Source organism: Nannospalax galili, unplaced genomic scaffold, assembly GCF_000622305.1.
Source record: "Nannospalax galili isolate Female #2095 unplaced genomic scaffold, S.galili_v1.0 scaffold813, whole genome shotgun sequence".
Taxonomy (NCBI): domain Eukaryota; kingdom Metazoa; phylum Chordata; class Mammalia; order Rodentia; family Spalacidae; genus Nannospalax; species Nannospalax galili.
Genome location: NW_008333507.1, coordinates 337,569 through 351,737, shown reverse-complemented (window position 1 = coordinate 351,737; position 14,169 = coordinate 337,569). Strand labels below are relative to the sequence as shown.

At 36.8% G+C, this 14,169-nt stretch overlaps 1 protein-coding gene across 1 annotated transcript; it reads right to left on the bottom strand.

Annotated features, from left to right (window-relative positions):
* Positions 1 to 2,508: 2,508 nt before the first annotated feature.
* LOC103730135 (olfactory receptor 2W1) lies at positions 2,509 to 3,522 on the bottom strand. Its single transcript, XM_008828322.1, has one exon. It carries the CDS (start codon positions 3,477 to 3,479, stop codon positions 2,526 to 2,528), a length of 954 nt encoding a protein of 317 aa, XP_008826544.1. The 5' UTR covers positions 3,480 to 3,522; the 3' UTR covers positions 2,509 to 2,525.
* Between the last annotated feature and the right edge of the window lie 10,647 nt (positions 3,523 to 14,169).

Below are 14,169 nucleotides of genomic sequence, written 5' to 3'. Positions count from 1 at the left end.
GGTTCAGTTACCAGGACCCACATATGATGCCTCACAACTGTCTGTTAGCTCCAGTTTCAGGAGATCTGATACCCTCTTCTGACTTCCACAGGCATTGCACAACACAGGTGCACTCACATACATGCAGGCAATGCACTCATACACATAAAATAATAAAATAAATATTCAAAGAAATAATTTAATAGATATAATTTTATAATGATCTAAGTACGTATTTAAATTTGATAAATAAAAGTATTTGAAATATTAGTTTAATTTCTAGCTAAATGCAAAAAAGAGAAACCAAAGAGAGATTAAAATTAGACATGCACAGATAAACAATTCTAGGCAGAAAGTGTAACAGCATTCTAAGGTCTATAACTATTGTATTTTTTCTTTATTTACTTTATTAAGGTTAGTGACTAATATAGCATTGAACTTTAAAAATTTATTATTTTTATTTTATGTGTATGAGTGTATTGACTGCATATATGTGAGTGCACCCGTGTTGTGCAATGTTGCAGTCAAAAGAGGGCTTCAGATTCACTAGGAACTGGAATTAAGGACGATTTGTAGCTGCCATGTGGGTGCTAAGAATTGAACCCAGGTCCTCTGCAAGAGCAGTCAGTGCTCTTAACTGCTGAGCCATCTCTCCAGCCCCACTATTGAACTTGATTAGCCACAAACCTTATAAAGCATAAGAGCAAACTTCTAAAATATAATAGTGGGTGGGTTGGCATTCATCCTACAGAACTTAGAGTCTCTTTACAGACTATTCTTGTGGACTGGTGAACTGTTTTTGAAGACAACTCTGAAAGAGATATGAAGAACAAGATAAGGGTATTCACAATGTCCTATACCACATTAAATATATTTTATGAGTTGTTATTGTGTCATTCTGACTGGGAAAATAAATAATCATCCAATGACTCCTCCTCTTTCATGTTTCAAGAATTATGAAGCAATAGAGGAGAAAATATATTAATTTTAGGTTTTTGTCAGGGTATCAAAGTTAAAGTTATAATTTTCATAAAATCTGAATGTCATTGATAAATAGAAATAAAAATTCATTTAAATTATGGAATTCCATTATATATAAACATCACCATACCTCTCAATTGTCACACATTCTATAGATATATGTCAAAAACTGGTAGCCAGGTATGTTGGTGCACACCTCTAATCCCAGCATCCAGGAAGCAGAAGCAGGTGGATCACTGTAAGACTAAGGCCATCCTGGTCTACATATTGAGTTCCAGGCCAGCTGTTGCTACAGGGAGGCCCCTAAAATCTGCCCACCCATCTCCCAAAAGCCTAACTGGTATCAAATTAGTCATGCTCTCTTTTCATTAAAGTTGAGACAATCATGGAATAAATTTTTTTTATGAATGAATGAATGAGAAATAAGCAAGATTGTGTTGTTACCTTTAAAAAAGCTTTAACTTGTGCCTTCTCATTCCCTCATCTCATGATAAAGTAGTAGATTGTTACAAAAGGTATTAATATAAAGTTTCATTGAACAAAGAGTGTACTGTTTTAGGTGGGACTTGTGACATTACTTCCTTATACACTTCATTGTCGGATTCAAATGTATAAATGTTTGGATGGTGTCACAAAACATTTAATATATAAAATTATTTGTAAGGCTGGGAATGTAGCTCAGTTGGTAGAGTGCTTACCTAATATATATGAAGCCTTGGGTTCAATCCCCAGTACCACATAAACTAGGTGTGGTGGTGCATGCTTATAATTTCAGCACTTGGGAGGTGGAGGCAGGAAAGACATAGGAGGAGTTTGTGGGGGACTGGGTGGGGTGGAAATAATGCAAAGACAGTACTCATGTGTGAAATTCTCAGAAAAAGGATAAAATAAAGAAACTCAAGGTCATCATCCTCAGCTACATAAGGAGCTTGAGGCCAGCCTTGGTTATATTAGGACCCTGTCTCCAAAATAAACAAACAAACACCCCAAATTATTTGTATGTTGTTCTTTAGTGCACAAAACATAATGCACATGAAATCCTCTGGGTTTTTGTTTTGGAATATGTGATCATTACCATCAATAATACAGAACAAGACAATCAAAGCAATTTCTGTGGGGCTGTAAAATAAGTTAAAATACATTCAGGACTGTTATGCTCCTCTGTGTTAAGTTTTAACTAAATATGAAGATTCCTAGTGACATGAATTCCTGAGAACACGCCAATGGTTACAGACTTAAAAAATCTGCTTGGTGGTTCTAATATTAATTGTATCTATAAAAGGTCTGTATGTAAGAATTATTTTATATGTTGATCTCTACAATCTAATGATTTCTTTTTCCAGTAAAATCTAGAGAAGTTATTTCATTGCCTTATTCTCAAATACATATATTTGTCTTTTTGAGACAGTTTCCCTGCAGCCCCAACTGGCCTAGAACTAGAACTAACTTTGTAGACCAGGTTGGCCTTGACCTCACAGAGATTCACTTACCTCTGCCTCCTGAGTGCTGGGATTAAAGGCGTGCACCACCATGCCAGGCCAGTCTCTAATATTTTTCTGTGATGTTTAGTTTCTCTCTATTTCTGCAGATTTGTGGTGAACTTTCATCAGTCTCTTCAGTGCACCTTTCATATCTCTGTTCCTTAGGGTATAGATGAGGGGGTTGAGACTTGGAGTGATGATGGTGTAAAAGAGAGTGAGGAACTTGCCCTGGTCCTTGGAGGCACTGTTACCTGGTTGCAGGTACATGTAGATAATAGTTCCATAGAATATGGACACAACAGTAAGATGAGATCCACAGGTATTCATTGCTTTTCGTTGCCCTGCCTTTGATTTCATTCTCAATACAGCTTTGGCGATATAGCCATAGGAAATAAGAATAAGGATGAGGGGTGTAAGGACAATGACAATGCCTAGAGCAAAAACAGACATTTCGACTGTTGTGGTGTCTACACAAGCTATCTTGACCATTGCGGGCAACTCACACAAGAAGTGATCCAGAAGGTTGTTTCCGCATCTAGGCAAATTCACTGTGAGTGTGCATAGTACCACAGAGTTGGCCAAACTAATACTCCAGACCATGACAATCATCTTGAGACGCAGACATGGGTTCATGATTACAAAATAATGCAAGGGCTTACAAATAGCAGTGAAACGATCATAGGACATGACAGCCAGGAGAAGACACTCAATGGAGCCGAGCCACATATACACATAGAGCTGAACAACACAACCCAAAGAGCTGATGGTCTTCTCAGGTCCCCACAAGTTTACCAGCATCTGAGGGACGATGCTTGTTGTGAAACACAAATCCAGGAAAGATAAATTCCTGAGGAAGAAGTACATTGGTGTGTGGAGTTGGGAATCCAGGAGGGATGCGAGAATGATAGCTGTGTTACCCACCAATGTAATAATATAGAAGATGGAAACAACGCCAGAGAGGATCATCTCCAGTTTGGGATGATCCGAGAAGCCCAGCAGAATAAAAACATGTAGACTACTGTAGTTACTTGGGTCCATAGTCTTTCAAAGACTGTATTCTACAGTGAAAAAACCTGAGGAGGAAGAGGAGGTGGAGGAGGAGGAGGAGGAGGAGGAGACTAATATGGAAAAGAACTGGTGGGCAGGGCAAGAGGAAGAACAAGAAATAATTATATCAGTGTAGACTATTAAAATAATTGGATAAAATATAAAATTAAATACAGGGAGAGAAATTAGGTTAATAATTTAAAAATTAATGGATAAAAGATGAAAATTACAGTCAGTCTTGTATCTGTTGAAGATTATTTGATAGTAGTGAGTTTATTAGAATTTTTTAAAATCTAGGTGACCTTGAATAATTTACTATAACTCAGGGTCAGGAATTTTTCACATGGAGGTTTGAAAGTTTGGACCTGCTATAGTTCTAAAATAGCATGATTCTATAATTTCTCATAAAACTCGTTAAAACATAGGAAAGATAGTCTTTTATTTGATCAGTGAATTCATGGATAAAATGTAACTATTTGTTAACATTAGATGAAAAGACCATTCTTCTTCTTTTTTCATTTCTGTGAGACCTTGATCTCCCAGTTTGTTATGAGATCTGGAACTTTGCTCTGGTCTTTTTATCTTTCTCATCTACTCAATTTTTTTTTACTGCTATATTGGACAAACTTGAATAAAACATATGCTAATTCTCTAATTTTTAAAAATTTAGGCTGCTATTACCCTAATCCAAGCCATTGTGACACTTTCACTTCATTCTCACAACAGTCTTCACTCCTTGATTCTAGTCTTCTGCTTTCCCCTATTGCAAAATTTACATAAATCTTGTCAGCCATGTGGTTTTTTAAACATCCCAAAGCACATCCCATTTAAAGCCTTACTTCCCCTTCTTTTTTGGATAACTCTTATTTTCAGACAACCTCTTAAAGTTCGGCAGATTTTACAGGCATATGTTAGAATTCATATATTCTTTTTGTTCTATAGATCATGTATGGAGAAATCTTACAGGGAGCCAGTATAACATGGAGATGAAGAACTTACATTCTGGAGTTTGAACTCCAGAAGAAAGATACTGACTGTGTGACAGAGAGTAAATACACAATACCTTACCTTTGAGACAAGACAGCAAAGATGAGTTTGTGATAGTTGCTATTTAAAAAAGAAATGTTCTCACCCTGTTTGATTATGGAATACAATGTTATGAAAGTTGTTAAGCTGAAGCTTTGACTGCTTAGGTTGAGTATGAATCACTTTGATTCATGTGTACTTTATGACCCTGAAGTCAGTGACTGTTCCTGGCCCTTCTGTCACTGTGCATTTGTAGTTTGACCATATAAATCTCAGAGTAGAAGAAGGAAATTTTTTGTTCTTCGAAATGTTAAGCCCTAGAAATCCATTTCTGTGACCTTTAGCCTAGTGTGTCTGAATTTACTTTCTTATGATGTATTTAAACTCCCCCTCCTATAGATTTGTGGCATGCCCTGTCTGGCGGAGAAGCAGCTCCTTCTTGCAGACCTGTATGACACTCACGTTTATATTATGAATATTAAATTCACATGCCTGATTGTATACAGGGCTTGTAATAAACTTTTATATTTTGCTATGAAACCATGATAAGGAAGCTACTCAGTACTTCAAAGGCACTTGAAAGAAGGATGCTTTTTCTGTGACTATTTCTTCTTTCCTAATTTTCACCCTTAAAAATAAATCTTCCAGCTGATTGTAGTGGCACATGCCTTTAATTCCAGCACTTGGGAGGGGAGGAGGCAGAGGCAGGTGGATCTCTGTGAGTTCGAAGCCAGCCTGGTCTACATAGTGGGTTCCAGGCCAGCTGGGGCTACAAAAGTCCCTGATTCTAAAAGACCAAAAAGCAAAGCAAAACAAAACAAAACAAAACAAAACAAAACAAAAAACTTCCATTCATGTCTCATTCCTGCCAATTCTTTACTGTGTGATTCCAGACAAGGTCAGAGCACTGCTAAGCTTATTTTTCATCAATGAAAAATGGGAACAACGATGCCTAGCACGGAAGTAAAAATCAAATGGGTAACAAATGCAAGTGGCTTAGAATTTTTCAGGAACACAGCATACCTGGATAATCTTTAGTTACTAGAATTTCTAGAAGAGTAAGTAATAATTATGCAAAATGTGGGTTAAGATTTTTAGGTACTTCTCCAAACACTGGTCTAAAAGCTCTGAGAAATCAGATATGTCTGGGGTTCTTCACTGTATGTATTATATCTAAAGTATATCATTCCAGTAGGTTTTTCTATGATTTTTTAAAACAAATGAAAAAAACCAATCTGTAAATAATATTAGAAAATCATATAAAGTTACCATTTTTTACAATAAAAACTTCTTTGCATTTTATCATATTACTTGACATGCTGATAGGAAGTAGCAGGTGAATGATAGTGATTTTGTTTACAAAGCATGCTTATTCAGCTGAAAGTATTTATAACATTAGTCCCTACTTAAAGGACTAATGAGCTCACAATTCAATAGAAGTACAGAGATATACTCCCTCTAGATACACATGAGCATCTCAGAACTGCCAACACATGACAAGCAGATGATCAGTATTCAATGTCAGTTGTTATAAAGATAACTCAGCATCTGGAGAAAAAATAATACCAGCTGTATCTGACAGTGCTGACATACTTTTAATAGAAGGGTAGATCTTTGATAGTATTTGTATCACACATATAAAAATGATACATAAAGATTGCAGAAAGAAGCTTCTAAAGGTGATGGATAGGGTTGTGACAAAGACTGTGGTGATGGCCTCATGGGTATATGCTTATCTTCAAACACACCAGGATATGTACATTAAGTATGTATAGGTTTTTATATGGCAACTCTAGTCACAGAGTGATAAAAATGAGAACATATTTTGTTGAAAAAAAGCCCCAGCTAAATATCAAACTGGTGCTCTCATGCCTCTCCTTGTCTGCCTCACTACATAGATATAACAGAAAAGTTGTGCTTTTTGTTAGTCATGACCTTTCAAATATTTTTAATAAAGATTATGAGGAAATTACTTCAAATTCTTGCTATGATTAAAAAGTGGACAGATTTAGTAGACTAACTGGCTGCATGGTTGAAAAAATTATTTTGAGAGAGTCATTTCATGATTGTTGATCATTAGTTCTTCCCAGTTAATCATTTGAGCCTGAGTTCTGCTATTGATCCTATTGGACACAAAGAAAATGATTCTCTGAAATGTGTTGCAACCTGTCATGTGCAATTACAGTTCTATGATGTCTGAGCAGAGAAGTAGACAGTTGGTACATACTTATTTTGACTGGCATGTTGGTGTGCAAAACTAAAATGTTCTTTGAAGTCAACCTCATGCCCTTAATTTCTTAATAATATTCATTATCACTATAGCCCAGAGATTAATTTAGGAAAGAATAAAAATCTTTCTGCCAAATAAAAAAAATCATACATAAAAACTTCACATTATGAGACTTATAAGTGAATTAAAGATTTCAATCCTGTCTAACTACATATTTCAAGAATAATTTTTTTTGGTCTTTTTGAAATAGGGTCTCCTTGTAGCCCCAGCTGGCCTGGAACTCACTATGTAGACCAGGCTGAACTTGAACTCACAGAGATCCATCTGCCTCTGCCTCCCGAGTACTGTGATTAAAAGTCTGTGCCACTATGCCTGGCCTAAGAATAAAATATTTAAAATTTTCATTTTCAATTTAATCTACATTGCCATTTTACATTTCTGCTGGGTCAAAATGTTCAAAATAAAAAATTAAGACACAGCTTCATGTTTTTCTCTTGTAATAATAAATTTAATTTTTCCTTCATATCATCAAAAGGGGAAGAATTCTCTGTAGAAATTTACAATATTTATTCTCAGACCTATAAGCAGAAATCTGAATAATTGCAGACTTAAGTTTAGGTTCTTTTCTTGTATTTCTCACACATTCTTTTTATCAGCCCAGGCACATGATTTTCCTGGAGTACTAAAGATTAATTTTATTGTGATCATGAAAATTTCGCTGGTGTCCTACCTCTTCAACACTGGGGTCCAGGATGTAGGCTCTGTTTAAGTGTTCCCTCTCCGGGGCTGCAGCCTCTTCATCATCTCTCACAGTTCCTTGGTGAGCCAGCTCTTCCAGACTGGGTTAAGACAGAAATTCTCTGCAAGACGCTGCGTTCCTGAACACGTGACTCCAGGCCAGGGTTGAAACTGTCATAGGCTCTTTCTGCTTGTTTTGCCTTTAGATGGACATGGAAATGGTCTTGATTGCAGAGAAATGTGAAAAACAACCAGAAAATCCAGAATAAAAAATGAGCAAAACTTTCCAATCTTGTCTCAGAAACCCAGAAAACCAAGAAAGATTATTTAAATCATGTGGACTTCATCTAGTTGATTTTTCTAACGTGTTACAGAAAAGACCAGTCAATGAACCAGTGGGAAGATGTGATATTTCACTAAGATTGTTTTAACAAATGGAAAAGTCGCACAGTGTGCAGGAATGCTGAAGGACAATGAACTGAAAAATGTGTCTTCAGAATACTTTTCTAGGCTATGAATGCATTGCAAATAAAATTTGTTCTCTTTAAGTGCACCTTAACTAAGATTAAGGCAAAAAATTAACTCTGTAAAATAGCCTTACCATTACACCATACACTGGTTATAAGAATGAGCTGGCTTTGCGAAGATATAACTTAAGTAAGGTACTTCTTCATTTTCAGTCATCTACATTTTGCTCTTATATTCTCAGTAGTTAGCTCAGTTACCCAAGTTCAAAACAGTTGCCTCTGAGAGAGAAGACATAGACTCCAAAGCCCCGAGCAATACATTCAGGATCTTCATATTTGTATTTTCATTCAGTTGTCTTGGTGATCATGAGATATGATTAAATACTTTAGTGCCTATTACTGTTAGGTTTGTTGTTGTCTCACAGGACACTTATTTAAACACTAAGTATCCAAAGATTTTTATGAGTTAATTTGTAATTAACATCTATAATATTTCTTGAATTATAATTACATGTTACTAATAACTACTTTAATAAAAGGAGCACAACCTGGGCCTGGGGAGATGACTCAGTGGTTAAGAGCACTGGCTGCTCTTGCAGAGAACTGGGGTTTGATTCCCAGGTCCCAGATGGTGGTAACAACTGTCTATAGCTCCAGTTCCAGGGGCTTCTGATGCCCTCTTCTGACCTCCATGAGCATTGCATGACATGGGTGCACTTACATACACGCAGGCAATACACTCATACACACAAAATTAAAAACAAATTTAAAAAAGGAGCACAACCTGATTGGCAATGCATGATCAAATGTGAATGACTTCTTGTTATTGACCAAGAAGACAATTTTTAACTATTTTCTTTTGAATGAAAATGACCATAGTGTAGTATATTACACAGGTGGATCAATGTGGGATAAAATTTTTGGGCTGAAGTCTTTGTGGTTCCAGTTATTAGGTACACAAACTTGGGATAATTACCCAATTCCCTAGTGCCTTAGATTCATTATCTTAATAGCAGGATAGTAAAAGTACATACTTTAAAGTTTTAGTATAAATATTACATAAGTTTAATATATGTATGGTATTACCTTAGTGATTGGAATGTAGTAATGTTAGCTGTTATTATTGCATCCCACTCAGGAGTCTTCTCATGCCATAATGTTCCCTTTTATTAGTGGTTGACAAAACATCTCAGAAACACCTTTTCCACTTCAGCCATTTCCTTTAGGATTTTACATATGGTATGTGCTTATTTGTGCATATATTCTATGTAAATTATATTAGTAATGATCAATATAAGAAGTATAAAATCAGCTAAGGGTAATTTGTTGTCTCTCAAGATTCCATGCAGATGAATACTTTAACCTATTCATGCTGATCTCAGCTTCACTCAGGTATGTTCTTCTCTTTCTCTTTGAAATTTTCTATAGTTCTTTAAAAAACAGCCTTAAAGTTAAATTGAATTTCATAATTTAAGTTCACCTTTGAGGAAATATTCAATATTTGTTTGAATGACAAATACACGCAAACTGTCCTGTATACCATTTCTATTTTGATTATATTCTTGCCAGTGATTTTCCTGGACTCTTGCTTCTTTTCCTATGATTATACCCAGGGGTTTGCTATTTTGGAGACATTACAGATAAATAACAGGTTTTTAAAGGAATTAAAAAAATGTTCTGCTCATTTGTCTAAAAATAGATGCACAGAGATCATGAAGTAAGTGCTTTTGCCTGAGACTTATAATGCCTTTCTAAGCTTATACACATTTTCTTGTTCACTTTCTATTTTTCTTTTGTTCCTTGTTTGCTTTAACTCTTTACTTATGAAAGCTATTTTCAAAGGAGACAATTAACAGTGTTGCACAATTGTCTGCATATTAGAAAATGCAGCTCTGTGGAATGGAGATTAGAAATGGGAATTAGAAAATGGGCTCTGTGGAAATTTTAGAAATATGGGGTCCTGACTTTCCTATGCCCTCATGTGGTGGTTTGAATGAGAATGTCCCCCAAGGACTCCAAGTATTTGGACATTTTTTTTTTCGGTCTTTTTGAGACAGAGTCTCCCTGTAGCCCCGGCTGTCCTGGAACTTACTATGTAGACCAGGCTGGTCTTGAACTCATAGAGATCCGCCTGCCTCTGCCTCCCGAGTGCTGGGATTAAAATCGTGCGCCACCACGCCTGATGTATTTGGACATTTTTATTCCCAGTTGGTGGCACTGTTTTAGGAGGTCTTAGAAGGTGTGGCTGTGCTGGAAGAAGCAGGTCACTCGGGGCTGGCTTAGAGAGTTCTTGCCATCATGCCTCCACGCCATGATGGACTGTAATTCCCCCAGAACCATACGATCAAATAAACTCTTCTTTCTATAAGTTGCTTTTGTCAGTGTTTCTAGCACAGCACCCCAAAAGTAACTAGTACACATCACCAGGGGTGGTATTCCCTGCTTATACTGTATTCTTATGTAATATACTGTTTCAAGGCTTTAAATCCTATTACACATTTGATAACTTTCAAAACTAACAGTCTTTTCCATTGTGTCAAGCAGGTAATTCCAGCTGCTTTATTTACTCACATTTCGCCGTGTAACAAATGTATGAACCTGAGTATAGCTAAAATACAAGTCGATTCCTACCACATGGAATCTGCTATCACCCCGCTCTTATTCTTTGTACTAAATGACATTAATATTTACCCATAATTCTGAGTAGAAATCCAGTCATCTTGGTTTCACTGCTCTAGCTCTTTCCTCTGTTGTTACATAAACGGAGTCACCACTTCTTTTCTTTTACCCAATTACTTCCTGTGGTATTTCCTTACCCTAGCTAGCTTTCCTTTCACTCTATTCTCCACATGGCTATCAAAATTATTCTTACAGGGACTAGAGCGATAGCGCAGTGATTAAGAGCACATGCTGCTGCCTATAACTCCATCTTCAGGGGGATCTAACACTTCTGGCCCCCGAGGGCACCTGCATTCATGTACATACCCATATCTTAAAATAATACGATGAGTCTTTTAAAAAATGTTCTTACAAAAACAGAAAACATTTTTCATATGCCTATTTGCAGAATTCCAGGACTTCTCATGCACCTAGAATAAAACTACAGGAAACATCCTGCCCAGTCCATTTATCTCTCTCCCCATTTACCTGCAAGATTTACCTTAAGGTGTGCTCCTTGCTGTAATTGCTTTTAAGATATCTAGCCAATGAAGCCTTTCTTTTCAAATTAATTTTTATATTTATTATTTTAATTTTATATATATGAGTGTATTGTCTTCATGTATGTAAGTGCACCCATGTCATGCAATGCCCCCTCTGCAGAGGTCAGAAAAGGGTGTCACACCCTCGGAACAGATGGTTGCTAGCCACCATGTGGGAGCTGGGAACTGAACCTAGGTCCTCTGCAACAACAGCCAGCGCTCTTAACCATTGAGCCATCTCTCCAGCCCCTAATAAATTTTTTTTTTTGTTTTTTGGGTCTTTCCTTTATTAAGACAGGGTCTCCTTGTATTCCCTAGCTGGCTGGAAACTCAGTATGTGGACCAGGCTGGCCTCAGTTTCATAGAGATCTGCTTGCTTTTATGAAGCCTTTCTTGACTACCTAATCTAAATTAAGATCCCTTCTCCTCCAGTTATTATCTATCATATTGATATATGTATATATTTCAGTATAATAATACCATTAATTTTTACTGATATATTAATATAAAAATGACAATATCAGTGGGAATCCATGTAATATTCAGTACATCCTTATATTGCATAATTTAAATCAAGTTAAACACGTACCTGCTTAAATATTTTTCCTTATAGTGAAAACTTTGAAGATACTTTTTTATATTAATTTTTTGGGTTAGCATACAAACCAGTGGATTTCATTATGGCATCCTCCTACATAAATGCCATACTTCGTTCCCATTTTTTCTTCCCCTGTCTTCTCTTGTGCCCTTTTCCCCTCCAGCTGGTTCCCTTTATTCCTCTGTTCACCCCAACTTCTGCTTTCTTTTTTAAAAAAATTAAATACTTTATTATTTTTATTTTATGTGTATGTGTGTATACACATACCTGCATGTAGGTAAGTGCACCCATGTCGTGCAATGCCTGTGGAGGACAGAAGAGCTGTTTGATCCCCTGGAACTGGAGTTATGGACAGTTGTTAGCTGCCATGTGGGTGCTGGGATTCGAACCAGGGTCTTCTGCAAGAACAGTCAGTGTTCTTAACCTCTGAGCCACGTCTCTAGCCCCAACTTCTGTTTTCTTATTACATGTATTTAGTTATACTACTTTCTCCCTACTGTAAGACCTCTTCCTGTCTTCTCATGATGCCCTTTTTAATTTCATGACCTACACATACACATACATAAATACATATGTATATGTATATGCAGAAATATATAATTTTTTTGGGTCTTTTTGAGACAGGGTTTCCCTGTAGCCCCAGCAGGACTGGAACTTGATATGTAGACCAGGTTGTCCCCAAACTTACAGAGATCCTCCTGCCTCTGCCTCCCAAACAGGTGTGTGCCACCACATTTGGCCACAAATATATAATTTTAAATCTAGGTTCTACGTATGAGAGAAAACATGCAGTGCTAGACTTTCTGAGTCTAGCGTATTTCACTTACCATAATGGTTTCTACCAATTTTCTTTCAGATACCATCATTTTATTTTTCTCTATGGTTACATACAATTCCATTGTGTGTATATGCCATGTTACTTTATCCATTCATTTGCTGATTGACATCTAGCCTGGCTTCATTTCCTGACTATTCTAAACAGTGCAGCAATAAATGTGACTGTACAAGTTATCTCTGTGATATGATGACTTAGAGTCCTTTGGGTATCTACCCATGAGTGGATAACTTGTAGTTCCATTTTTGATTTTTTAATTTTTTAAAAATTATTTATTTAATAACCACATAATTAGAAGAAGCATTTCATTACAACAGCGTTAACAGAATCAGCTATATAGAGCTAAGATGCATTTTCAAAATTGGCTGTAATTTTTAGGTTTACAGTTGAATTAATACAGTTATACAATATTGAACTCAGTATAAACCCTATAAGACATAAAATTAAATGAGGTTTTAACATTTAAAAAAGATTTCCATTTTATTATTAAAATACACAGTTTGATACAGAAAAATTTATTTTTAATGCAATTGACACTAAGATGTTTCACATTCGTTTTTAATCTCTATATAGCTGATTCTTTAAAATTTTTTTTTAATAACTAGATAACTACAAGAAGCATTTCATTACAGCTTTAACATATTCAGTAACACACTCCAGAACAAGTGTACACCTCTTTCACAAGTGGCTGTAAGTTTCTAGGTTCACAGTTGAATTAATACAGTTATACAATATTGAACTCGGTATAGGCCCCGTAAGACATAAAATTAGATGAGTTTTTAGCCTTTAAAAAAGATCTCCATTGCCGGGGTCTCTCCCTCCCTTCACGGGTCGTTGGCCACTGGTCCATGAGGGCAGGGGGAGCAGAAGTGATGAACGGAGTCAGGACGGCCAGTGAGCACTGATGGAAGAAAGCCCTTCTGGGGAGGCATGTTCCACGAGGCAGTGAAACAGAAACAGCTCTAGATGCAGTGATTCAGTAAAAACAGCTCCAGATTCAGTGAAACAGCTCTGTTTATTCAGTGGGAGAAAGGGAAAATATACAGTGGAGGCAGTAGCCAATGCATCAGCTGATAGGTGCTCATAGTATTCTTTATTTACATGGGGCAGTAGGCTCCTATCATCCGACTATCTGGCAATGCCTAATTATCCTATAGAAAAAACCTGGGGGCAGTTTATTGCAGGTAACCATGCCAAAGGTCATGTTCCAAATAAGGCCAGGCATCCATGTTTGGAGACACTTTCCACATAAGGTCAGGCAGAGAGCAGGAAGCCCCCACTGAGAAAGGGAGTCCTCCATATAGTGCTGAGCTCCTGAGAGCTATCTGGACATGGTGGACTACAACCTTAGCAGCAGGGTCCCCCAACATCTCCCCCTGTTTTCTTTTATAATGGAGAAGTGTCATCGCAAGCTTTAAGAGCCAACTTATCCATCTCGGGGGAATCCAGAGTCTGATAATTGACCATGACCTGCTTGGTAGTAATTTTTGCAATGGTAGTAATTTGTCGGCGAAGAAATTGTATAAAACAGGGAGATAGCATCAAAATACCACACACCATAATCAGGGGGCTAACAAAGAGTAGGAG